Genomic DNA, 27,966 nt, shown 5'->3' with positions numbered 1-27,966 from the left:
TGATTGGTCCATGACTGACTAATAGTTGGACCTGAGGGGAAGAGACACACTAAATCCATAACCAATGGGAAAACACTAGTGGACAGTTCAGTTAAAATCATGCAAAATGGACAGAGTAGTTGTAGTCATGCAACTCAAGCTTTAGTCCATTACGTTCTACAAAATATGTAAAACGTGTTACAGTATATGCAATGTTAACACAAATATCGCAAAGAAAAAGTAGCAGCAGCTCAACTGGTTCAGAAGATATTGATAAAAGATTCGGCTTTGCAGATTTTCATTTTAGCAAGAGTTGCATTATTAACACTATTGTAGGATATTTTGTTAGTACACAGAATATTTATTTTTAGTAAATCTACAACTACAATAATATTGGAAGTTACTTTACTTTAGATTTTTTGTTGTTGTTGTTGTTGACATGACTAGAATTCTTCTTTTACTAAATTGCACGCATTTACCAGCAGCTTAATTCACTGTGTAAACACACTATGAAAAATGACACATTTTAGGGTTACGGTTACCTTTATAGTGGAAGGGTTACGGTTTAAATCATCCTCTCCATTGCCATTACTCTCTTTCCTAAAGAAGCCACCGCGTCGGCCACTACACATGACATGAACATCGAGGTCAAACCCTGAAACCTAAAAGACTTAAAATGGTCGGAGTCCAGTTAATTTACTAACAAGAGAGTCTAGCAATGCATTTCTCATTACCGTCTACGACCACAGGTAAGATGGATTGAAAAATTAGTTATACATACCCAAGGCATTCAATGCTTTAGAGCTAAAAAAAACACATTAGGAAGCTATCCAGGTTATTTTAGAGCTCTTACCTCTGGCTCCTTTTTAAAAAAAAAGTATAGAAAGAGAGAGAAAGAATAAGTTGTTGCTTTTTAAATCAAATCAATCAAGACATCATTTAGTATACGTTAAGGGGCTTCAGATTACAATACAAATCATTTAAATTAAAAAAAAAAAAACTTTTTTTTTTGTAGAGAAATACAAATAACAACACCTCTAACTACCAGGCTGTTAAAGGTTATTTAAAAAGATTCAAGAAATAAACCAAGTTACGGAAGTTTCATAGAAAAAACAAACTAAATCTTTATTGACAAACTGCTACAAAACATCTTCTGGGCAGATGTAGTAGTACCTATTTAGACAAGCCTTACACATAGAGCATAATGCATTTTTAATGGAGAGGGTACATATACCAGTGGCAGAATAGTGGATACGTACAGTTTGGAGTTTTTTATTTTTTAAGTATGTACAAAGACACCAGATTAATGAACTGCAGGATCCCTTCTCTGTGTAAAGAGAAAACCCATGTGGAGATTTTTGTCCCAATCCTTCATTGCGTCATTTTTTTTACATGCAGTTTATAGACTCAGATTCAACCAATAAGATCCTGTAGTAACACGTGTTGTTTTCTCTTTATCATCTAAGGCCATATTCTACTTCTAAGAAGTAGAACAACACAGAGCCATAATAAAAATGTACTTAAAAATGTTGAACAACTTTAATAAACAAATGAAGTATGTGAGGACAGTCCATCTCAACAGTGGTTATATAGGCCTATATTTCAAAACTCTAAATGTACAATGACAAAATATCATTTATATATAATCCCTGCTGCCTAAATCTAAATTGACAACTTTTAATTAAGAGACTATTTAAAACAAATGGGAATTATAAATCAAGAATGAATAGATCGCTGCTAGAAATTCCATTAGCATTTGTTAGTTTTTACTGTTTCCTCTGACTTGATTTTGACGTTTTGTTTTGGTTTGGTCTATATTACATAACTGAAACAGCGTTGAATTTTTCTTTTACTCCGCTATATTAAAACAGAATTTTGAAATGTAGCCTAAATGGGAATCTGCAACTGTCCCTTAAACAAAGTATTTTTTTTAAACAAAATAATTAAAAATGGTTTTCTTAAGATGCTAACAAGTGGATAAGCAGTCTCCAACTCCACTCGAAATGAGTTTAAATCCAAAATGTAAAAAAAAAAAAAGTTTATGGTCAACAATGCAAAAAAAAAAGCCAAGGGAGAGATAGGGTCAGAGATAAAAACAGATTAACTAAAACTTCAAACCAAACTAAAATACAGTTATATTCTCTAACCCATCTAAAAAAAAAAAATGCTTTAGGGTTGCTCTGAATGAAATATCAAACCAGCTTCAATCAGTCAAGATCCTCATTTCCTGTTTGTAAAAGTCCATCGTAGTAGAAAATACCAAAAAAAAACAAAAACGGACAATTACTTTTGTCGAGGGTTGCTTAGCGCGAGAGCTGCCGTGGTAGACAGGTTGGTTGGTTGTCAGGGCAACTCGCTAGGCGCTGTCATGGTGAGTTCAGTATTGTCTATAGGGGTGTTCTCGGTAAGGGCCCTTAGCCGCTCTGGAAGGTGGGGCCTTCCCCGCCGGTGCCGCTCTCTGGGCTCCGTTCCAGTCATCCTGGGCTAGAAGGGTGAACCAGACAGAACAGAGAGACAAAAACAGAAATGTCATTACAAAACGAGCTTGACTGTCACGTAGACATCTCCAACTAAAACACGATTTCCTTCCGTTTCCCAAGCGCACTTCAACAAGGATGTATTGAACACGTGTTGTTGTCGGCATTATGCATGAAATTTACCGACTACAGAACCAAACCAAATGTTGGCACATGCTGAGAGCATATAATCAAGCGAGAAAACAGATTTCCCTCTCCATAAAGGGTGAGAGGTTCGGCTTGAGAGTGGAGTAGTGATGTCTTACCGTAGGGTTCATATGTCTCCTGTACCTCTCCATGTCCGTAGTCGTAGTACTCTGGCTCTCTAAGAGAAGAACAGAGGAGAAAGAACATTTCCAATAGCAGCACACCAAGCTAGCAGGCTAAACAAGCTAACCAGGTAGGTTGCTAACTAGCTCATCAAGCTAACAAGGTAGGTCGCTAACTAGCTTATCAAGCTAACCAGATATGCCGCTAACTAGCTTGTACAGCTAGCCAGAAACACAAGCTAGCCAGCAAACCAAGCAAACCAGCTGTCATCTTTGAGTTACATTTCATTCATAAAATCACTTAATATGTAAATAGAATAGCTTTAATAACAGATGTTAGCCAAGCGATAACCTAGTCACAGTTAGCTGAAACAGCAGCCCATATCTTCCTCCGATTAACACGTAGACTCAAAATAATCCAACCAAAGGGGTAGGACAGTTAATCCTATGAATTCAAAAATATAGCCTATTTCAGTCCCCATAACTCAATAATCCAGTTTGTAAGTAGGGTAAGTGCAACCGTGAAGAGCAAGGAGGTGAGAGAGCAAGACCATGCGCGAGTGTGTATGCGCTAGTGTGTGTGTGTTGTTTGTTGCCAATAGAGAGAGATGGGTGACTCACGCCTGTGGTTGACTGTAGTAATTGTCGTATGACTCGTACGCTGGCTCTGTGTAGCCCTCATCATAAGCCTAGTGAGAAGGGGAGAGCGAAACAGAGAGATGGAGAGAGAAAGACACAGAAAGAGTGGGAGGGGGGTCAGAAAGAGTAGCAGAGAGAGAGAGTAAAAATAAACATAAGGCCTTTATTTGATCCTTGACCTGTGACCTGATGATGATGCAAGATGGCCGGACAGATGGGGCAGCTCTGCTTCTAGCTCCTAAGCAACTTTGCAGTATATATCTTTTTTTGTTTGTTATTTCTTACATTATTAGCCCAATATTTTTTGGGGTGTTATTACATACAGTCTGAAATAACTTTTGGATATCGGAGCAGCAGTAACTCACCAGCATTTACGGCCGGGAATACGACTTTCCCGAATTTGTTCATACCCCCCAGGACAATTGAACTGATTCCAGAGGCTGATCCAAAACACAGCCGGTGGAGGTATTCGATGTGGACTTCTAGTCCGACTCAGGAGGCGCGCACACCACCCACCGCTTCCGAGTATATTACTCGCTAATGTTCAGTCTCTGGATAATAAAGTAGACGAGCTCAGGGCGAGGATCTCCTTCTAGAGCGACATCAGGGATTGTCAAACAGAAACATGGCTCTCTCTGGATATACTGTCTTTGTCCATACAGCCAGCTAGGTTCTCAGTATATCTCGCAGACAGAAATAAAGAACTCTCCGGGAAGAACAAAGGCGGGGATGTATGTTTCATGATTAACCACTCATGGTGTGATTGTGATAACATACAGAAACTCAAGTCATTTTGTTCACCCGACCTAGAATACCTCACAGTCAAATGCAGACCGTATTACCTCCCAAGAGAATTCTCTTCGGTTATAGTCACAGCCATGTATATCCCCCCTCAAGCTGATACCATGACGACCCTCAAAGAACTTCACTGGACTTTATGCAAACTAGAAACCACATATCCTGAGGCCGTATTTATAGTAGCTGGGGATTTTAACAAAGCAAATTTGAGGAAAACACTGCCAAAGTTCTATCAACACATTGACTGTAGTACTCGCGCTGCTAAAACACTTGACCACTGCTACTCCAACTTCGGGGATGCAAAAAGGACCTCCCCACCCTCTCTTCAGCAAATCTGATCACAACTTAATTTTGCTCCTAGCTTCCTGTAGGCAGAAACTCAAAATAGCAAGTACCGGTGCTAAGGACTATTCAACGCTGTTCTGACCAATCGGAATCCACGCTTCAAGATTGTTTTGAGCAAGCGGACTGGGATATGTTCCGGTCTAGCCTCTGAAAATAACATAGACAAATACATGGATATGGTGATGGAGTTTAATCAGTAATTGTATAGGAGATTATACCAACTGTGACTATTAAAACCTACCCTAACCAGAAACTGTGAATTGATGGCAGAATTTGCGCAAAACTGAAAGCTCGAACCACCGCATTTAACCATAGAAAGGTGACTGGGAATATGGCCGAATACAAACAGTGTAGTTATTCCCTCCGTAAGGCAATCCAACAGGCAAAACATCAGCATAGAGATAAAGTGGACTTGCAATTCAACGGCTCAAACACGAAACGTATGTGGAAGGGTTTACAGACAATCACGGATTACAAAGGGAAAACCAGCCACGTCGCAGACACCGACTTCTTGCTTCCGGACGAGCTAAACACCTTCTTCTCTCGCTTTGAGGATAACACGGTGCCACAGACGCGGCCCGCTACCAAGGACTATGGGCTCTCATTCTCCGTGGCCAACGTGAGTAAGACATTTCAGGGTGTTAACACTTGCAAGGCTGCCGGCCCAGACGGTATCCCTAGCCACGTCCTCAGAGCATGCGCAGACCAGCTGGCTGGAGTGTTTAAGGACATATTCAATCTCTCCTAAGACCAGTATGCTGTCCCCACATGCTTTCAAGATGGCCACTATTGTTCTTGTACCCATGAAAGCAAAGGTAAATTAACTAAACATTAACATTGAAGTGCTTTAAGAGGCTAGTTAAGGATCATATCACCTCCACCTTACCTGAAACCCTCAACCCACTTCAATTTGCTTACCGCCCCAATAGATCCACAGACGATGCAATCGCCATCACACTGCGCTATCCCATCTGGATAAGAGGAATATCTATGTAAGAATGCTGTTCATTGACCATAGTTCAGCATTCAACACCATAGTTCCCTCCAAGCTCATCATCGAGCTCAGGGCCCTGGGTCTGAACCCCGCCCTGTGCAACTGAGTCCTGTACTTCCTAACACTACCCCCAGGTAGTGAAGGTAGGAAACAACACCTCCAATTCGCTGATCCTCAACACAGGGGCCCCCCAAGGGTGCATGCTCAGCCTCCTCCTGTACTCCCTGTTCACCCATGACTGGCCACGCATACCTCCAATTCAATCATCATGTTAGCAGATGACACTACAGTAGTAGGCTTGAGTGCCAACAATGACAAGACAGCCTACAGAGAGGAGGTGAGGGCTCTGGGAGTGTGGTGTCAGGAAAACAACCTCTCACTCAACGTCAACAAAACAAAGGAGATGATCGTGGACTTCGGCCCCTATCCACGTCGACTGGACCGTAGTGGAGAAGGCAGAAAGCTTCAAGTTCCTCGGCATACACATCACTGACAAACTGAAATGGTCCACCCACAGACAGTGTGGTGAAGAAGGCGCAACAGCGCCTCTTCAACCTCAGGAGGATGAAGAAATTTGGCTTGGCACCTAAAACCTTAAGAAAAAAAAATAGAAGACCATCACGGACAACAACCACCTGAGCCACTGTCTGTTCACCGCATTATCATCCAGAAGGCGAGGTCAGTACAGGTGCATCAAAGCAGGGAACGAGAGACTGAAAAACAGTTTCTATCTCGAGCCATCAGACAGTTAAATAGCCATCACTACCTGGCTACCACCCAGTTACTCAACCCTGCACCTTAGAGGCTGCTGCTCCATATACAGACTAGAAATCATTGGCCACTTTAATAATTGAACACTTGTCACCTTAATAATGTTTACATATATGCCACTACGACATTGCTCATCCTTAAATTCCTTAATTCCAATATTTATTTTTAGGTTGTGTGTATTATTGTGAATTGTTAGGTATTAATGTACTGTTGGAGCTAGAAACAGAAGCATTTTACTACACACGCAATTACATCTGCTAAACATGTGAATGTGACGAATAAAATGTGATTTGATTTCCATTCACCTGTAGATGAGAACTAGACTGTAAATAAATTGGCAAAGAAGAACTTCCACTAAGGGGCTCTGTTAGAGCTGGTTTTGCTGCAATGTTGTGTACCTTGAGCGTACCCAGAGGTACTGAGCTGTCATTACCAAACCTTAACCCAGAGGAACTGAGCTGCCATTACGAAACCTTAACCCAGAGGAACTGAGCTGCCATTACCAAACCTTAACCCAGAGGAACTGAGCTGTCATTACCAAACCTTAACCCGGAGGTACTGAGCGGCCATTACCAAACCTTAACCCGGAGGTACTGAGCGGCGATTACCAAACCTTAACCCAGAGGTACTGAGCTGTCATTACCAAACCTTAACCCGGAGGTACTGAGCTGTCATTACCAAACCTTAACCCAGAGGTACTGAGCTGTCATTACCAAACCTTAACCCGGAGGTACTGAGCTGTCATTACCAAACCTTAACCCGGAGGTACTGAGCTGTCATTACCAAACCTTAACCCAGAGGAACTGAGCTGCCATTACCAAACCTTAACCCAGAGGAACTGTCATTACCAAACCTTAACCCAGAGGAACTGAGCTGTCATTACCAAACCTTAACCCGGAGGTACTGAGCTGTCATTACCAAACCTTAACCCAGAGGAACTGAGCTGCCATTACCAAACCTTAACCCAGAGGTACTGAGCTGCCATTACCAAACCTTAACCCAGAGGAACTGAGCTGCCATTACCAAACCTTAACCCGGAGGTACTGAGCGGCCATTACCAAACCTTAACCCGGAGGAACTGAGCGGCCATTACCAAACCTTAACCCGGAGGAACTGAGCTGCCATTACCAAACCTTAACCCAGAGGTACTGAGCTGTCATTACCAAACCTTAACCCAGAGGTACTGAGCTGTCATTACCAAACCTTAATCCAGAGGAACTGAGCTGTCATTACCAAACCTTAACCCAGAGGAACTGAGCTGTCATTACCAAACCTTAACCCAGAGGAACTGAGCTGTCATTACCAAACCTTAACCCAGAGGTACTGTCATTACCAAACCTTAACCCAGAGGTACTGAGCTGTCATTACCAAACCTTAACCCAGAGGTACTGAGCTGTCATTACCAAACCAGAGGTAGATAAAATAAACGTGAATCCAAATATAAAACAGGGTAGTTCTTTAAAATGCCACTGTACCGATGTCTTATAAAAAGCAAGGCTGTTGCTTCACTCGATTTGCTCTCTACAATAACACATTACTAATCGACTCCCACTACTAGTACTGATAAAACTGTCTTGACCTAGATCTGATCTCCGCTGGTGAAATAAAGTTCAACTAACCTGGATAAATGAGGGTTAACTAACCAGATTACCTTCGTACCTATTCATTATCGGCTTCAAAGCTTTCCACAATGAAGGTGTTCTCTGAATCCTAGTATGGTCATTGTTACAATGCATCTTAATAACTACAACATGATTGGTGGGAGAAAAAATAATCTACTAGCTAATAAAACATGTAAGAGATCTTACGACTCAAACGTCATTGAAAAATACATGTTTCATGTATGGAATGATAAAGGACTGAACAGTAATTTTAAAATGAATTGATATTTTAACTTACATATTCCTCATATTGTTCCGGTCCTGGGCCGTGTTGGTGCTGGTGGGGGGGTGGAGGGGGCATCCTCGGTGGTCCCCCAGGGGCAGGGGGTCTGGCTCGGGACGTTGCTGCCCCTCGGGCGGGGGCAGCTGGAGGTCCCCCTCTTCCTGCCGGTGACCCCCTCACTACCCCAACTCTCGCTGGCCCTCCGCGGGGCGCACCTCCCCTTGTGACACCTCCACGTGGGAGCATACCTCTACCCCTGGAGAGATGGAGGAAGAGAAAATGAAGGAAAGAAGGGGACCAGACATAGATAGACCAGACAATAAATTCCCACCAGCCACCTTGATAAATGTCATCCTGAGTCAGTCAGTCAGTCAGTCAGTCAGTCAGTCAGGTTACCTGGATGCCCCTGTTTGACCTGGTGGCCCTCCTCGGCCCCTGGGACCCGGTGGTCCGCCTCTACCTCGTGGGGCCCCTGGCCCGTGCTCCTGGCCCCCGTTCAGATAACCCATCTCCATGAACTGTTCCTGACAGATGTCGTCCATCATGTCCTGCACAGACAGAGAAAGCAGAAGGGAGCGAGAGAGAGAGAGAGGAAGAGGACAGACAGGAGGAGGGTTGGTAGTAAAGACGGAAGGAGGATAGGGAAGAGAGGAAAGGTAATTACTAAAGCCGCTCAATACAAACCATTCCTCTAATGACTAAAAGAGCGAGGCAGCAGGCAATAAACAGCATGTCTCATAAAGCCTTTTAAAACAGTGTGTGTGTGTGTGTGTGTCAACACAGCACCCCAGTCCCTACATAGGCAAGGTAAAATAACTAGTAAAAATGGACTCTAGTGGTAAATCTTCCACATATTCCTCTGTTTATTGGAGAGGTTTAAAAACAGATAAATAAATTATACATACCCCTGCAGTAGGGAACCTTTCACACACCAAGCATCAAAACACATAGTCTTTCTCCAGAGAGTCATTTTGAGGGGGGGGGGGGGGGGGGTAGAACCACGGTCCCGATGTGGTGTCTCAAAACACCGCCATCTTCATACTGTTCCCACTACTATGGGCCCAGGCTCAAACGTACTGCATGCATTATGTAAGGAAGAGGGAGCCCTTTAGAGAGCCATGCTCTCCACTCATCTCTAGAGTGACAACACACAGAACACCACCATTTGTCTGATTATAGTATTAATCCATGGCCAAGGGCAACACGGCATTGCCTTGGTTTGTTTAACAATTTAGACAGTTAATACATTGGATCATTTCTAACTAATTATTAAGACTAAACAGAGGGTTTTTGGAGGGGGCCAGGGAGAGAGACAGTGCCTTCCCCAGCTTAGAAAAAAATTAAACCACTTCAAATTAGACACATGAAGCTCGCTAACCTAGAATAATTTTCAGAGGGATAATTAATGGGAGTAATACGGAGCACTCCAGTCCAATCTAAACAAGTCTGTCTGGGAAATCACACTGTTACACCAAACAAACAAGGCTAACCAACAGTACCAGTCAAAAGTTTTGGACACACCTACTCGTTTAAGGGTCTTTCCTTTATTTTACACATTGTAGAATAATAATGAAGACATTAAAACTATGGAATTATTTATTTAGCGTGTTAAATAACAATATATTAGAGATTCTTCAAAGTAGCCATCCTTTGCCTTGATGACAGCTTTGCACACTCTTGGCATTCTCTCAACCACCATGACCTGGAAAGTTTTCCAACAGTCTTGAAGGAGTTCCCACATATGCTGAGCACTTGTCGGCTGCTTTTCCTTACACTCTGCAGTCCAACTCATCCCAAACCATCTCAATTGGGTTGAGGTCAGGTGATTGTTGAGGCAAGATCATCTGATGCAGCACTCCATCACTCCTTCTTGGTCAAATAGCCCTTACACAGCCTGGAGGGGTGTTGGGTCATTGTCCTGTTGAAAAACAAATGATAGTCCCACTAAGCGCAAACGAGATGGGATGGCGTATCGCTGCAGAATGCTTTGGTAGCCATGCTGATTAAGTGTGCCTTGAATTATAAATAAAATCACTGACAGTGTCACCGGCAATGCAGCCCGACACCATCACGCCTCCTCCTCCATGCATCATGGGGGGAACCACACATGCAGAGATCATCATTTCACCTAATCTGCATCTTACAAAGACATGGCGGTTGGAACCAAAAATCTCAAATTTGGACTCATCAGACCAAAGGACAGATTTCCAGAAGTCCATTGCTCATGTTTCTTGGTCCAAGTAAGTCTCTTCTTATTATTGGTGTCCTTTAGTAGTGGTTTCTTTGCAGCAATTCAACCATGATTCAAGCAGTCTCCTCTGAACAGTTGATGTTGAGATGTGTCTGTTACTTGAACTGCGTGAAGCATTTATTTGGGCTGCAATTTCTGAGGCTGGTAACTCTAATGAACTTATCCTCTGCAGCAGAGGTACCTCTGTGTCTTCCTTTCCTGTGGCGGTCCTCATGAGAGCCAGTTTCATCATAGCTCTTGATGTTTTTTTGCGACTGCACTTGAAGAAACTTTAAAAGTTCTTGAAATTTTCCTGGATTGACTGACCTTCTAATCGTTAACTGACGTTAAAAGTTTTACAACAAAGCTTTCTTAGTATCCAACAAGATTTCTCTGCCCTTAACCTTTTTCTGAACACCTACAAAACAAAGGTAATGTGGTTTGGTAAGAAGAATGCCCCTCTCCCCACAGGTGTGATTACTACCTGACGGTTTTGAGGTTGAAGTAGTCACCTCATACAAGTACTTGGGAGTATAGCTAGATGGTACACTGTCCTTCTCTCAGCACATATCAAAGCTGAAGGTAAGGTTAAATCTAGACTTGGTTTTCTCTACCGTAATATCTCCTCTTTCACCCTAGCTGCCAAACAAACCCTGATTCAGATGACCATCCTACACATGGTAGATTATGGAGACATCATTTATAGATCTGCAGGTAAGGGTGCTTTAGAGCTGCTAGATGGTCTTTACCATTCGGCCATCAGACTTGCCACCAATGCTCCTTATAGGACACATCACTGCACTCTATACTACTATGTAAACTGGTCATTATTGTAAACCTGTCGCAAGACCCACTTATTTATGCTTATTTATAAAACCCTCTTAGGCCTCACTCCCCCCAATCTGAGATACCTACTGCAGCCCTCATCCGCAACATACAACACCAATTCTGCCTGTCACATTCTGTTAAAGGTCCCCTAAGCACACACATCCCTGGGTTGCTCCTCTTTTCAGTTCGCTGCAGCTAGCGTCTGGAACGAGGTGCAAAAAAAAACTCAAACTGGACCGCTTTATCTCCATCTCTTCACTCAGACTCAATCATGGACACTCTTACTGACAGTTGTGGCTGCTTCGTGTGATGTATTGTTGTCTCTACCTTCTTGCCCTTTGAGCTGTTGTCTATGCCCAATAATGTGTGTACCATATGTTGTGCTGTCATGTGTTACTGCCATGCTATGTTGTTGTCTTAGGTCTCTCTTTGTGTCGTGATGTGTGTTTTGTCCTCTGTTTTAATTTGATGTTGTATTTTTAATCCCCCGTCCCCGCAGGAGGCCTTTTTCCTTTTGGTAGGCCATCATTGTAAATAAGAATGTGTTAACTGACTTGCTTAGTTAAATAAAATATAAATAAAAACCTTAATGTCTTAAAGTAATTATGGGCTGTTGTTTCTCTTTGCTTATTTGAGCTGTTCTTGCCATAAATTGGACTTGGTCTTTTACCAAGTAGGGCTATCTTCTGTATACCACCCCTACCTTGTCACAACACAACTGATTGGCTCAAACGCATTAAGGAAATAAATTCCACAAATGAAATTAGCAAGGCACACCTGTTAATTGAAATACATTCCAGGTAACTACCTCATGAAGCTGGTTGAGAAAATGCCAAGAGTGTGCAAAGCTGTCATCAAGGCAAAGGGTGGCTAATTTGAAGAATCTCAAATATATTTTGATTTGTTTAACACTTCTGGTTACTCCATGATTCTATAGGTGTTATTTCATTGTTGAATAATAGTGAAAACATCAAAACTATGTAGAAACTAGTAAAAAAATAAAGAAAAACCCTGGAATGAGCAGGTGTTAAAACGTTTGACTGGTGTTGTATATGATTTGTGCATCTTCTTTACAGAGAAATTAAGATATGCAATTTCTGCATAGCTAGAATATCAATAACCAAACAACTTCTGCAGCATATAGGAATAACACCACAACAGTGTAACAAATTGTCATGACTGTCTTGTGAGGATCAGAATGGGTTAGATCAGCTTGGCAATGGATGACAGTAACCAGACCCTCTCTCACCCACAGAGGGGGGAGGAGGAGGGAGCTGCTGGAGGGGTTGACAGTTCACACCCTGTTGTAAATTACAGCAGAAGGGGACTCTTTCTCCCCCATCCAGTATGAACAAAAGGAATGTCTTTGTTAGCAGGCTTTTCCTGACAAAACTCTAACACGTTCAAAAGTGAATACTGGAACACTATTTCTAACATAAGAATGTGGGGAATGGTGAGTGGGGAGCAGTAGAAAACTAATGTCATGTTGGTTTTTATTTTGTGATTTTGTCATTAAAAATGGTATAAACAAAATACTGTAACTTGGAAAGAATATCCCCTTTATCTGTCATGTTTCCATCCAATGCTATGTGCATATAATATGCCAGATGATGAATGTATTATTGTTAAGATAGGAATGTAATTGAAGGAGTCATAAGAGATCATTTGCTATCATATACCTTTGCATAGTAAGTAGCCAGGCCCCGAGTGAGGTCAGAGAGTGTTTCTGCCTGATGGAACCGTCCTTTTCGACCAGAGTGCATAAAAGGACTAGCTAAGAATTAACATACTAGACGAGAACATTGCCAGGTTGCAGCTGTGCGTGTAAAGTGGCCTGAATCCTGAACACTAAATATCAACATGAGGTGTAGGAGAGAAGCTCATTTCCCAGACAATCACCAGTACGGCTGTCCTAAGTCCGATCCTACTACTATTCTCAAATCACCGTATTCTCCAACTCGCATCACCGACGGGATCCGTCGACCCGGCTGGCTAACCATTACCCTAGGAGCATCGTCCAGAGTTAACAGCAGAACAAAGACGGGGAAAAGGAGGGGAACCCTGAAAGGCAAAAAACAAACACTCTTCCGAAGGAGGGCTGGTTCCGAGATAAACGGCATAAATACATTTCTTACTTTTAATACTTTGACTGTTTTATGGATATGATAGGTAAGGACCTTTTGAGTTTAATTCGGGAGATGGTCACTCTTTAAACAACCGCTCTCGTGGTGCCCCAAATTCCTAATGGGTTAATAATTACATGATTAATTTAAAATCGGGTAACAATTATACACAGTTGATTCGATAAATAACCCTCATCAAATTAATGAAAGTAAAGTCACAACAAAATACTGCATAGCTACAGATATAGGATATTCATTTGACCAGTTTCTCACAGCAGGAAAATATTCCTGCGGCCAGAGGAAATGGGAATTATCGTGGACCTTTTTGTAGGGGTTGATACATTTTTAGTTAGGGCAAATTAAGTCAGAAATGTTCAAGTGGAAATTACAAACTTTAGAAGCCTCGAATACACTACAAGTTCGCATTTCCTTCTGTACAGGACATTTCCTGCAACTACAGGTTGATCAAATTAATATCCTACATCTGTAGGTTAACAATATTAAAACGAGTTCATCAGATTCCAGAATTCCAACCATAATTCTCCAGCTTTGAATCCTTCCAAAAGTATTAGAGGCAACATGGCAGTCCCCAATGCTACAGGAATGGGCCACCAGAATTGAGCTGGGGGACATTTTCTCAGAATGCTGTTACTCAAGGTCTCCACAGAAACAGATCTGGGATAACAGCAACCTCTATATGCAAAACGTTTCTAAGAATTTTTCTAAATATTAGGAGGTACCTTTTTTTTGTAGTATCAGTGCTATGTTCTTGGCCTATGCCGAACAAACGCCTTCACAACCTGTATGTGTAACCTGTTCATTTCAATGAAACCTGGGAGTAAGCAACACAGCTTCGCGAGACGTTCGCACTGCACAGTGTAAAATTCCACTCTATTTTCAAGAAATCCGCTCATGCTGGCATAGCTACGGATCCAGAGAAGCAGTTAAAAAGACAACTATTTTCCAGATGCCCCAGTGTAACTCTGCAGTTAGAGGAGTGTCTCTGGGCAGCACTGCCCTCCTCTTCTAACACAGGAGGCTTACGGATATTTAGAGCCATATGGGGGCACCCTGCTGGCACGGTGAAAGTGACCCAATTCTTTTTAAGCTGATTGTTTAGAGGCTCAGACTCGCTGCCCTATCAAGGTTGGTTATTCCAGGTGAGCAGACGCATCGTCGGATGACGTGGTGCTTGCTTTGTGTATCGTGTCAAACTGTTCAAACAGACCAATCAATAGCATTTGATAACTGTTAAGGGAACCAGAACCATTTCATCCAAATAATGAAAAAAATATGCTATTTTCTTTATGTCTTGAAATGTAGCCTGCACTTGCCTAAGAAAAATACTACAGGTTTTTTTGCAACTGATCATGACCTTGACATGGTACACTGTTTCTTAAATGGTTCTTCCTCAGCTCTTCAGGTTCCCTGGAGAGCTCTTGCCAGATACAATAACCTTTGAGTGAAGTGTGGGGTTCTTGACATGGCATCAAATGGTTCTTCAGAATTCTACAAGGTTCTTGAAAATGTATGGAAGCCTGCAGCTGTGTCCCTTTCATAGCACACAGCAAATTGGGCAGTCTTAGCTAGTGTTGATTTTTCAGTGTAACGTTTCTAGTGTTGATTCAAGAGTTAAATCAGGTGGTGTAAAAAGAACCCCAGTGTTGGTGTTAATAACCAGAGTTTAACCACACATCATATTTCCCAGCATGCTCTATTGCAGGTTGATTTTTTTAGAAGTGTTTGTTTCAATATCTGTTTCTGCAGGTACATTGATTGATTGATTAATCAATGTTATGCTTCACAAATATTATTTATTTAATCTTTATTTAACTAGGCAAGTAAGAACAAATTCTTATTTTACAATGGCAGCCTACCCCGGCCAAACCCTAACCCGGATGACGCTGGGCCAATTGTGTGCCGCCCTATGGGTCTCCCAATTAACGCCTGGAATCGAACCAAGGATCTGTAGTGACGCCTCTAGCACTGAGATGCAGTGTTTTAGACCGCTGCGCCACTTGGGAGCCCCTAAACATAAATTAAAGCATTTTTCTAAACTATTCCAATCTGTTACTTGGACTTATTGCACCCGTTGCTGAAATGCTAGTTCCAGATTAAATGGTTTATGTAGTGTGATATTTTAAATCCTACCCTGGCAGTCATTCTGATTGCATGTTGCAGGTGAATAACAAATCCAAATGTTGGATATCCCCACACTCACTTCGCAAGCCAGTATAATGTGATTTGCAGTTTGATGCAGCCTGTAAACTAGGCCCTTAAAAAAGGGAGTAAACTAGGAGTTTCAGGATACTGTATTAGGGTAAAACTAGGCCCTTAAAAAGGGAGTAAACTAGGAGTTTCAGGATACTGTATTAGGGTAAAACTAGGCCCTTAAAAAGGGAGTAAACTAGGAGTTTCAGGATACTGTATTAGGGTAAAACTAGGCCCTTAAAAAGGCCTTGTGAAATATGTATTGTAATTTCAATGACAACATTCACTTAGGAGGCCACTTGGTGAAGGCCACAAGACTAAAAAATGAATACAACAATCATGTCTCTGTCACTAGCAAACACAGCCATGGTGGTAACAGTAACTAGAAAATTCACTTGAAAAAGGGACCCTGGGAAATATGTAAATAAGGCGTAAAACCATACAGCAACTCTGGTCCTAGAGGGCCGAAACGTTTCAGGTTTTGTTTGGTTCTTCATAGAACCTTCCCATTTTGTGGTTTTTTTCAGAGATACTAAAATGGTTCCCGTACAGCACTGCTCTGAGGAACCATAGTTGGATTCAACTTGCAACTTTATTATTATTATTATTATTATTATTATTATTATTTCTTTTAGGGGCAGACAGGGAAAATAAAAGTTACGAAACAAAGCACTGGAACTTACGGAACCACCACACTTAATAAAAGTCTACTTCCACTCACAGGAAACAGGAACTTCTTGACTTCCTCCATGGCGTGTGCCATACGTAGGTAAGCCTCGGGCACGGGGGCAAACACCTCGATGAAGACATGCAGCTCCATAGACAGGTGTGCGTACTTGGCCTCGCCACCTTTCCTCAGACCCTCCTCCTGAAACACAACAACACAGGACAGTTAGAGAGTTAATTGAGGAAGACCAGCCACCTCGGTCTGGGTGTGTAACGTGCCAGGTGAGTGTAACGTGCCAGGTGAGTGTAACGTGCCAGGTGTGTCTGTAACGTGCCAGGTGTGTCTGTAACGTGCCAGGTGAGTCTGTAACGTGCCAGGTGCTGTGTGTAACGTGCCAGGTGCTGTGTGTAACGTGCCAGGTGCTGTGTGTAACGTGCCAGGTGCTGTGTGTAACGTGCCAGGTGCTGTGTGTAACGTGCCAGGTGCTGGGTAACGTGCCAGGTGCTGTGTAACGTGCCAGGTGCTGTGTAACGTGCCAGGTGCTGTGTAACGCGCCAGGTGCTGTGTAACGCGCCAGGTGCTGTGTAACGTTCCAGGTGAGTGTAACAGGTGTGCATCAGCTCACTCACCTTCGCCTTGTCCCTCATGGAACCTTTGCCCAGTACAGAGATCTTGGCCCCAGTCTCTTCCTGAAGGCGTTTGATTGTGTTGCCCTGAGGGCCAAGAATCTTCCCCACAAAGTTGAACTGGAAACAGGACAAACAAGACAGGTTTAGACCACAGAATATCTGCGAGGTTCCTTGTGTACCAGCGTGCAGGGAAGCATATGGCTGTGTGTTCTGTTGTGTTCTGTTGTGTTCTGTTGTGTTCTGTTGTGTTCTGTTGCATAAACCATAGTGTTTCAGTGTGGGTCATTAGTGGTGCATGGGTCACCCGGACCCACACATAACTGCTAATAACCCACACGTAGCTGCTAATAACCCACACGTAGCTGCTAATAACCCACACGTAGCTGCTAATAACCCACACGTAGCTGCCCGACTATACATGTGATTAAGTGGAAGTCAGAGGCCACACCCGACCCCGACCTGCTAATATAGAACATGCTCTGTAGGCTACAGTCAGAGACGGCAGAATTATTTTTTGACAGGGGAGGGTGCACAATTTTTTGACAGGGGGGGGTGCACAATTTTTTGACAGGGAGGGTGCACCATTTTTTGACAGGGAGGGTGCACCATTTTTTGACAGGGAGGGTGCACAATTTTTTGACAGGGAGGGTGCACAATTTTTTGACAGGGGGGGTGCACCATTTTTTGACAGGGAGGGTGCACAATTTTTTGACAGGGGGGGTGCACAATTTTTTGACAGGGGGGGTGCACAATTTTTTGACAGGGAGGGTGCACAATTTTTTGACAGGGAGGGTGCACAATTTTTTGACAGGGGGGGTGCACCATTTTTTGACAGGGGGGGGTGCACCATTTTTTGACAGGGGGGGTGCACCATTTTTTGACAGGGAGGGTGCACAATTTTTTGACAGGGAGGGTGCACAATTTTTTGACAGGGGGGGGTGCACAATTTTTTTACAGGGGGTGCACCATATTTTTTTACAGGGGGTGCACCATTTTTGGGGGGCCTAAATTAGATGTTTCTGCTATGAATTCCCAACATTTTTGGGAGGCTATTTGATAGTCAACTTGCCTATAATTAGATAGATGCAGCTTCTCTTCTGTCGTTACATGCTGCCCTATAGAAAACGAAATAAACTCTTGCTCAACAGAATGTCATAAAGGGATTGAAGCCTTCATTCAATCTAGTTGACGTCGATACATTTCTCTGTCATTTCTTCTTCTTTTGCAGAGCAAAGATATTTTTTTTCAGCCTGTTCCCAAAACGATTTGGCGATTAGCCTGTAGGCTATTTCGCATGCGTACAGTTAGGACCTAAAGATTAGGCTTAATGCCAGATAGCCTCAAATAATGGAGGGGAAAAACCTTGATTTAGCCAAAATATATAAAATTGCACAATAAATATGCATTTATGGATTTTTTTAAGGTATCGGTTTTTTCTTTATTCCACCCACCCTTCATCCACGCAACATGTCATGACCCTAAACACGCCTGCCCTGCGGATATAACCACAGGAACAGCGGGTTTTAAGTCAACCCACACATCACTATGGGTCATATTGCCTTTCCCAATACAAATGTGTCAGACCTTCAATCGTGTAAGGAACTGGGCAACAAAAGCATTTGAAACATGAAGCAACTGTAATGGAACAATTGTGCAAGCCGCAGACTGGTAGAACGGCTGTACAACCACACCCTGTGGTCAGGCAGCCCGTGGTCAGGCAGCCCGTGGTCACACATCGTGCAAAGTTCTGCCTACCATGTAATCACCATATAAATAGAGCTTTAGTGCTACTTAAAATAGCGAGGGGCCAGGAAATGGATTAATAATTTTTTTTTAAAACACTTCTTATTATCATTCTCTCTCCTTCTAATCAGCTGATGACTCAGAACTGGGACCCTGGGTGAACAGAATCTCTAACCGATTAGTGAACCTTACTCAAATACAACCAGAACTACTCTAGACATCAAAGCTCTGATTTAAGGAACCCTGTGTAAAGAAACTATCTTAGTTCTACTGTATCTTAGTCTGTTCTACTGTATCTTAGTCTGTTCTACTGTATCTTAGTCTGTTCTACTGTATCTTAGTCTATTCTACTGTGTCTGTTCTACTGTGTCTGTTCTACTGTGTCTGTTCTACTGTATCTTAGTCTGTTCTACTGTATCTTAGTCTGTTCTACTGTATCTTAGTCTGTTCTACTGTATCTTAGTCTGTTCTACTGTATCTTAGTCTATTCTACTGTGTCTGTTCTACTGTGTCTGTTCTACTGTATCTTAGTCTATTCTACTGTATCTTAGTCTGTTCTACTGTATCTTAGTCTGTTCTACTGTATCTTAGTCTGTTCTACTGTATCTTAGTCTGTTCTACTGTATCTTAGTCTATTCTACTGTGTCTGTTCTACTGTGTCTGTTCTACTGTATCTTAGTCTATTCTACTGTATCTTAGTCTGTGCTACTGTATCTTAGTCTGTTCTACTGTATCTTAGTCTGTTCTACTGTATCTTAGTCTGTTCTACTGTATCTTAGTCTGTTCTACTGTATCTTAGTCTATTCTACTGTATCTTAGTCTATTCTACTGTATCTTAGTATGTTCTACCGTATCTTAGTCTATTCTACTGTGTCTGTTCTACTGTGTCTGTTCTACTGTATCTTAGTCTATTCTACTGTATCTTAGTCTATTCTACTGTATCTTAGTCTGTTCTACTGTATCTTAGTCTGTTCTACTGTATCTTAGTCTGTTCTACTGTATCTTAGTCTGTTCTACTGTATCTTAGTCTGTTCTACTGTATCTTAGTCTGTTCTACTGTATCTTAGTCTGTTCTACTGTATCTTAGTCTATGCTGCTCTGGCATTGCTCGTCCAAATGTCTTATTTCCATTACTTTACTTTGGAGTTGTGTGTGTGTGTGTGTGTGTGTATTGTTGTAAAATTGTTAGACATTACTTGTTAGATATTACCTCACTGTTGGAGCTACACAACACAAGCATTTCACTACACCTACAATAACATCTGCTAAACACGTGTATTTGACCAATTTGATTTGATTTGACAAGTGACAGATCAATGTATCGGTCCACCCAGCTAAAGCCTAGAGCTTTTGAAGCCTACACAAGCCTGCAGTCTCAGGAAGAAAAAAAAAATGACTCATCACGGAAGGAAGCCTAGTTCGGCGAACCACTTAACACTTATATGTGTCATATGCCTACTAGTGATGGGAGGCGTCAATACAGGTACATATTTTGAAATAATGTTTGACGATATATATCGTATAGTTGTGACAATATTGCAATATTATTTTTTTTTGCGCTAGTTGGCTACATCTGCACTAAAACTCCAGTATTTTTCATTCATAGCTTGTTCTCCATCATTTAAACAGGGAGACAATTCGTTTTCAGTACTTTTATTTCCGTGACTGATCAAAGCTGGTTTTTCTCATGGCTCTCTCGTGTCCCTCTGCAGCAGACATATGATGAGCAATATGTTTGGAACATCGAACTGCAGTAAAATCACAGTATCGAATCACAATACATATAGAATCATGAGGAATTCTATACATATCGTATCGGCACCTTGGGGAGGGGGGGGTGGGGGGGGGGGGGGGCAAACAATAGTAAATTGGCCAACGTTTAGACACTCCTACTCTGTAATCTCGTTCGACCCCCCCCCCCCCCCCCCCCACCCCACAGTCACCCATGCAATTCAAGCCCTGCTGCTGAATGAAGGGGAAAGGAGAGGTGGAAGGCTTACCCTCGGATACTGTTTGACGGGTATGAGCACGCGTTCCTTCAGTTTGATATTCTTGACGGTGAAAAGGTCCAGATAGGAGTCTCCTCCTTCCTTCTTGGGTTCGCCTTTCTGGATTCTCTCGATTTCTACAAGGGATAATTAAATTCATTCTCACACGAAATCTTACTATGTTATAACAATTTAGATCCCATTTAATGTAATCACTGTGAAAACATTAAAAACGCAATAGGTTAAAAAAAAAAATTGGGGTGGGGGGGGTGACCAAATTCACATAGAAATGTGAGTGATAGATCTGTAGATACGATCTATGTGAGATATTTCTATGCTCTCTATTCTTACTTTTACTTTCGATTTTGTACATCAGCTTCAAACAGCTGAAAATGTAAGAATTTTGGGTTATTGAAAATATATTTCACAGCGGTTAAGATGGTACAATGATTCTCTACACACTACACTATCTTTTTTGGGGGGGGGGGGGGGGGGGGGGAGTCAAATAATTTCAGTTTATCTAAACTAGTCCAAGTTTTCCAACCAGGAAATGGCAGAGCTATTTCTGCATATTGCACCTTTAATTGCCAGACCATTGACTTGTTAGAAGTCATAGAGCCATGGAAGAGCCTTAAAGTCTATAGTACGGTACAACGGCATTCATTTCGGACCACCGCCTCACTCCCTGCGACGACAGTGTCTCAGCATGCCACATGCAAACGTGTCAACTACGCTACCAGCTGGGAGCCAGAGGTCTGCTAGCAGCAGTGTCTGGGTGGCTGCTGTGCTGCACACACATTGAACCATGTGCCACTATGCATCTATTGTTCTGTTCTTATTTAACCAGCCAGTCACAACACTACTACAGTCACGTACAGGCTCTGTAGCACGCTAGTCATATCTAGCACTACAATCTGAATGATTAGCAGGTCTGGACAAAGGTACCACAAGGGACACATCCACGGTGAGATAAACAGTAGCTACCTTATGCAACCTGTTTTACACCTGTCACATGTATATAGCCATTGCGTTCAGACAGCATTTGGTTGACATTTACATTTTTAAAAAGGTGACAGGACAAAGTCACAGCCGGGTCCCAGTCTGGGTCTTTAGGATGAGCTCGTGACAGATTATCTTTATCGAGGTCAGTAACATCAAACACGGCATCGGGCTGATTTAACCTGGCATTTCCAGGTTGCATTGTGATTCACTGCGATACAGTATCTCCATTTATCTAGCGGCAATGAAGAAGCATGCCTTCATGTGTGATCACAAAAGACACTGACTGGTATTGATAGTGTTGCACACGCGTCCCAACTACACACGCACACAATTTAGGAAAAACTGACTAACGCTTTATTTCTCCTCTCACAATTTAGGCCATCCGGCTACACAATTATCTATCAAACTAGATCCGCACCCCCATCAAATGGTAGGCTAGAGTACAGCGCTAGATTTTAATTCCAGAAGGTCCGTGTTGTAATGAGAAACACATGGGTGGAAAGGACCTATGGAGAAAACATATTTCATCATGGAAAAAGTGTGTCAGATCCAGCTGGAAGTCGAGGCTATACACCTTCCGGATACGTTTAACAACTAACTCACTGCTGTGCTTCTCCAGACAAAAACCTTTCAACGTCTTACCTGTAATATTTTGATCATCTGACTTAACAGAAGGGGCGGGTTTCCAAAACACAAATTAAGCGCAGGCCTGGACTAAAACCTACTGTAATTTCAATGAGGACTCTCCATTGAAGGTCATTTTTTGGTCCAGGACTAGACATAAACGGTGTCCGGGAATCCGGCCCATAAACACATAGCGTCTATCACTGACCGAATAGGAACAGGACACGTGTTTTTGCAGACAAACGCTACCATACATTCTTACACTGTGGCGATACAAATATTGTTACACACGCAGTTACAACGTGTCAACATATCGACACACGTGTTATAATGTATCGAATTGAAGCGGTTACAACAACGTAGCCTAGTTGTCTTTTCCACGCTCACAACTTTCGCTTCAATAGTAGGCTATACAAAATAAACAACCACAACTGGTAAGCGTTGACATGTGATTATACACATTTCAAAGTGACCCGCATCCAGCTCTGAATATCATTCTTTCTATCCAAAATAAACTATATTTTAGGCCTACTAACCAGAGAACAGCAAACATTCTTTTCAGTTTTGGTGATAGTGATTTGCTGTGACCTACTATACCACACACACACACACACACACACACACACAATAAAGGGCTGTACTGTATCTGCCAGACAACAACAAAAAAGACCCGAGAGCATCCTATCATACTCCTCTCGGGGTTGCGGACATTGGCTATAGAAAGCCCATTCGGTCCATGTATAGAGGGAGCTGCAGCTTTGAAAGTAGGATTTCGGTTAGGCTACTTCTTGCGCATTTTCAAGTGAGTTCGGTATTTCAGAAAGGGGAAGTTCGTAAACTCGACTAGAAATGGTTCCCATTCAACCATTTGTTTCCAACGCTTGCTAAAACCGTGTCTAGATCACGTGTCACACTGTAGCCGAACTGCGGTGTGGCGACGGGTCGTAGAAAGGCTATGAAAGGATGTGTTGTTTGCAGGGTTTTACAGAACCGCTATACCCGTCCCGTTTGGTGCACACAATCCAGCCAGGGTGCGTCCTTTTCAAAACGCACAAAGCAACAACAACAAAAAAACTTAACGCTATCCATAAAATATACATCCTTTTGAATGAAGGACGCGGCAAAATGTTGCTAATGACATTTGTTTTTACCTGCGGATAAAAGTTTCATCGCGTGCGTAAATGACACGTCCAGACTGTCTTTCTCCGCGAGGAGCTCCGGGAGGTATTTGCCTTCTTGATTCTCCATTTTGAGTTGGAAATCAGTTAGAAATGCGAATTGTGCAATTAAAAACAAACTTCGGGTGGATAGAAAACATAAACAACAACAGTAGAATAAACAGTCCAGTAAAATGATGTAATCAGTGCGTAAACATCCACTTATTCGTGCAGATTAATTTCGCTGCTTCGCATGTATTGCTCTCGCTGTTACCGCACGGCTGCTGACGAGGGCGGCTGGGTGCTCCTGTCGCGGCGCTTTGCCTGTTGAAAATGGAGACGGATGCATGCGACTGTCGAATAAAGAATTAACGGAAGTGAGCTCAGTGAGATAGGTTTACTGCCCGCTGCTTTGGCGCCACCCAGTGGCGATTTTGGCATATAAATCTTGGTGGGGCAAAAAAAAAAGTGTTGTGCATGCCAGCAAATCCACTACACTACACAACACAACACTAAACAATACATTACATTACATTAGTTGCACCATAACGGTGACAAACGGTGCCCACAAATGGCCTACATAAAGCTGTCCCAACTGAAGCCCCAACATCTTACCACTGCTACTCCTGTCTATCAGCTGAGGCTTGTCTGGCAGCGAAACAGTTCCTTCAGCCTCATTTAGTGTCTTTAAAAAAACATAGCTGATATGGCTGACTTGCTTAAAGAAATGTTGTTTCTAATGACAATTGAAATGTACAAACTATGGCATAAGGGGACGACAAGTGGATAAGAGGCAATCCGTAATTTTGATTAAGACATTAATGAGCGAGCTCGGACAGACATAGTCAATATAACTATTTGTTTAGCACTTTTTAAATGTACAGCGACAGAATTCAGAACATGGCCGTTCTTACAGTATTCTTCCTGTACACCAAGTCAGAAATGTAGAATAAGTAAAGGGGGCATAAAAGCAGACAATGAAAGCTCTTACAATATTCAATGATTTCATGTCTCTTAAACAGGCTATAGGCTACATGTGCACCACCAAGTCAGAACCACCAAGTCAGAACAGTAGGTGAAATTAAAAGGGTAAATAGACAAAATTATTAGGGTAAGGCACATGGGCTACTAACATCTTACTACACAACATACACTTAGTATTACTTTCTTAGCTACAGTATAATATCTCCCTGTCATATTACATCATTTATGCAGCAACATACAAGGCATTTTTGGACTCACCTTGTTGTGCTGTGCTCACTTGAACAGGAAGGTGGGCAGGGTGGTCCGTCATGGCCAAATTTTGTCGTTAAAGCCTGGCATTCTCTGGATTTATGTTGCTTTGAAGACAACTGGGAAAAAAACAAGGTTGAATCATGATGACGGCCTTGATCTTCAAGTCTTAGCTCTAGAAAGAGGCCGGATTTACAATTCCGAGTTGGATGACCATTCAATACGTATTTTTTCCCAGTTTTCTTGAACTCACTGAAGTCAAGTTTTCGCAGTTCCGAGTTAACAGCTGTTTTGAGCGCAGCACAAATCATGCTTCATTGACAGCATGGCCAATGTTGAATGTTTATCATTTTAAACTTGGAAAAGAGAAACTTAAACCCAGATTTGGGACCACACAGCCACTCCACTGTACAGCAGGCTAGTGATTGCTTTGCAATGCTTGTAGTTAGCCACTGTCACTGATTCCTTCCAAACCACTCACTGTTGAATTTGCAATTTCCAAATTGTTTTGTAATGTTTATGTCCAATGGTTGATCGAGCACCAATACGTTTTTATCTATAATTTATCTTCCTTATTTCTCTTCATATGAAGGATTTAAAAAGGATTTACCAGTAGATTGTCGACTTGATTCATGATGATGACTACTAGCAAAGATGATGAAAGTATGACGTTGACATGATCTGTCCAATCAAAGCTACTGTACATACTTTATTTGACATCATTGTATTTGTGGCCAATGACTTTGAGACTTCTTGGATGGGCACTTCCAATGTAACTCTATAGCAGCACCCAAGGGGCTAGAATTTTATAGCTCTTCCCTTAGACTTGGCGGTGACGTAGAGTGTCCCCGTGAGTGAAAGAACACTGAGCCAATCACGGCGCAACGCTCCATATTTTCTGCTGGCTTGCCCCACCAACACACAAAGCACTGAGGCAGAATGAAACACATGCATTTTGGAGCTGCCTTACTCAAGAAAACAAAAAATAGACCATGTTTGTATGCAGCGTTATTAACTAAATGATATATATTTATTTTTACACTGTTTGCAAACTTATATGTGACAGGTATTAGTGCCAAAATAACATGCAAAAACAGAAAAAAGTTTCATATATTTTTGGGGGCATATTTTTTTGCTAAAACAGGTGGGGCTCTGCCAGAATGGATTTAACTCATCGGTTCAGCAAAGGCCAAACATTGATATATAGGGCTCTGAGTGTCTTGCCGTGTGTTGCAACATTCAGAACATTTGAGATGCTTATCTTTCCTGCAAAAATTCTCTCTCTTTCTCTCTCTCTCTCTCTCTCTCTCTCTCTCTCTCATATAGTTGATGGATTGGCGTAGAAGCAGCCAGAATATCATAACAGTTGAACCACTAGATTTTAAATGTGCACATGAAACTGTCTCCCCCGGGGACAATAAAGTCAGTAAAAGTGAAGTAACTCTGCTACCAAGCAGCTGACAAGTTTCCCTACTCTACGCCTCTCAATACACCCAAATGTTAATTAATCCAAAGGGGTAGGAAAGAGAATGGAAAGACAAAAAGGTCAAAACCAGATCAGAGTCCAGGATGTACAGAGTGGCAGACAGGCTCGTGGTTAAGGCAGGCAGAATGGTCAGGCAGGCGGGTACAGAGTGGCAGAAACAGGCAAGGTCAAAACTGGGAGGACAAAGGAAAAAGGAGAATAGCAAAAAGCAGGAGTTTGGGGAAAAACGTTGGTTGACTTGAAAACATACACAACGAACTGGCACAGAGAGACAGGAAACACTAGGATAAATACACTGGCACAGAGAGACAGGAAACACAGGGATAAATACACTGGCACAGAGAGACAGGAAACACAGGGATAAATAAACTGGGGAAAATAAACGGCACCATGAGGGGAGAAAATCACAAGGACAGGTGAAACAGATGAGGGAGTGACAAAAGTATTGGGTCAGTGTCACATTTTTGGTTGTTTTGGCTCTGTACTCCAGCACTTTGGATTAGAAATTATACAATGACTATGAGGTTAAAGTGCAGACTGTCAGCTTTTATTTGAGAGTCTTTTCATCCATATCGGGTGAACCGTTTAGATATTACAGCACTTTCTGTACATAGTCCCCCCATTTCAGGGGACCGAATGTATTGGAACAAATTCACATATAAACTCAGCAAAGAAAAGAGAATTCCTAAAAATCCAAATAACTTCACAGATATTCTGAACATGCACCTGTGGAACGGTCGTTAAGACACTAACAGCTTACAGACGGTAGGCAATTAAGGTCACAATTATGAAAACTTAGGACACTAAAGAGGCATTTCTACTGACTCTGAAAAACACCAAAATAAAGATGCCCAGGGTCCCTGCTCATCTGCGTGAACGTGCCTTAGGCATGCTGCAAGGAGGCATGAGGACTGCAGATGTGGCTAGGGCAATAAATTGCAATGTCCGTACTGTGAGACGCCTAAGACAGCTGACAGGAATGTCAGTGTTCTGCCATAACCAGAGAAGAGCCCGGATCTCAATCCCATGGAGCACGTCTGGACCCTGTTGGATCAGAGGGTGAGGGCTAGGTCCATTCATCCCAGATATGTCCGGGAACTTGCAGATACCTTGGTGGAAGAGTAGGGTAACATCTCACAGCAAGAACTGGCAAATCTGGTGCAGTCCATGAGGAGGAGATGCACTGCAGTACTTAATGCAGCTGGTGGCCACACCAGATACTGACTGTTACTTTGATTTGAACCCCCTTTGTTCAGGGACACATTATTCCATTTCTGTTAGTCACATGTCTGTGGAACTGGTTCAGTTTATGTCTCAGTTGTTGAATCTTATGTTCATACAAATATTCACACATGTTAAGTGGACGTTTCTTTTTTTGCTGAGTTTATGAGTATTAAAGTACTCAAACATTGAATATTTATACCGTATTTCACCTAGTGAAATAGTAAAATAAATAAATAATGAATATGGAACCAATGACAAGATTAAGCTCGCGACTCTACAAACTGGTTGGATGCGTTTTTTAGTTTGTTTTGGTTGTGTTTCAGATCTTCTTTTTCAGATCTTCTCTTCCACATGAATGTGGATGCTACCATGATTACGGGTAATCCTAAATGAATCGTGAATAATTATGAGTGAGAAAGTTACATATATATATATATACACACCAGATATCCACAAGATATGATTTCCTCTGACAATGCAGAAACGTTGAATAAACCTTTATTTTAATTGTTGGTTTAATTGTCCCTTGCCCTTTGGACAATTAAACCAACAATTAAATTAAAGATTTATTCAACGTATGGTCTGTACTTTATCTCTTTAAATCCAAAGTGCTGGAGTACAGATCC

The 27,966-nt window shown here is 42.1% G+C and overlaps 1 protein-coding gene across 3 annotated transcripts; it reads right to left on the bottom strand.

Annotated features, from left to right (window-relative positions):
• Window positions 1-1,078: 1,078 nt before the first annotated feature.
• Window positions 1,079-23,732, bottom strand: LOC139392267 (KH domain-containing, RNA-binding, signal transduction-associated protein 1-like). Of its 3 annotated transcripts, none has more exons than XM_071140127.1 (9): window positions 23,392-23,732; window positions 20,627-20,751; window positions 16,884-17,000; window positions 16,309-16,455; window positions 8,592-8,743; window positions 8,211-8,451; window positions 3,386-3,453; window positions 2,762-2,820; window positions 1,079-2,463 (listed from the first exon to the last, which is right to left on the bottom strand). In XM_071140127.1, exons 1-9 carry the CDS (start codon window positions 23,486-23,488, stop codon window positions 2,357-2,359), a joined length of 1,113 nt encoding a protein of 370 aa, XP_070996228.1. In that variant the 5' UTR covers window positions 23,489-23,732; the 3' UTR covers window positions 1,079-2,356. The 3 variants fall into 3 exon arrangements, with proteins under 3 accessions (XP_070996228.1, XP_070996229.1, XP_070996230.1); XM_071140128.1 differs by having other exon boundaries at window positions 8,211-8,445; window positions 23,392-23,704; XM_071140129.1 differs by lacking the exon at window positions 3,386-3,453 and having other exon boundaries at window positions 1,232-2,463.
• Window positions 23,733-27,966: the final 4,234 nt, after the last annotated feature.

Source organism: Oncorhynchus clarkii, chromosome 32, assembly GCF_045791955.1.
Source record: "Oncorhynchus clarkii lewisi isolate Uvic-CL-2024 chromosome 32, UVic_Ocla_1.0, whole genome shotgun sequence".
Taxonomy (NCBI): domain Eukaryota; kingdom Metazoa; phylum Chordata; class Actinopteri; order Salmoniformes; family Salmonidae; genus Oncorhynchus; species Oncorhynchus clarkii.
Note: the sequence above shows the minus strand (reverse complement) of the source record. Positions and strands in the feature narration are given on the sequence as shown.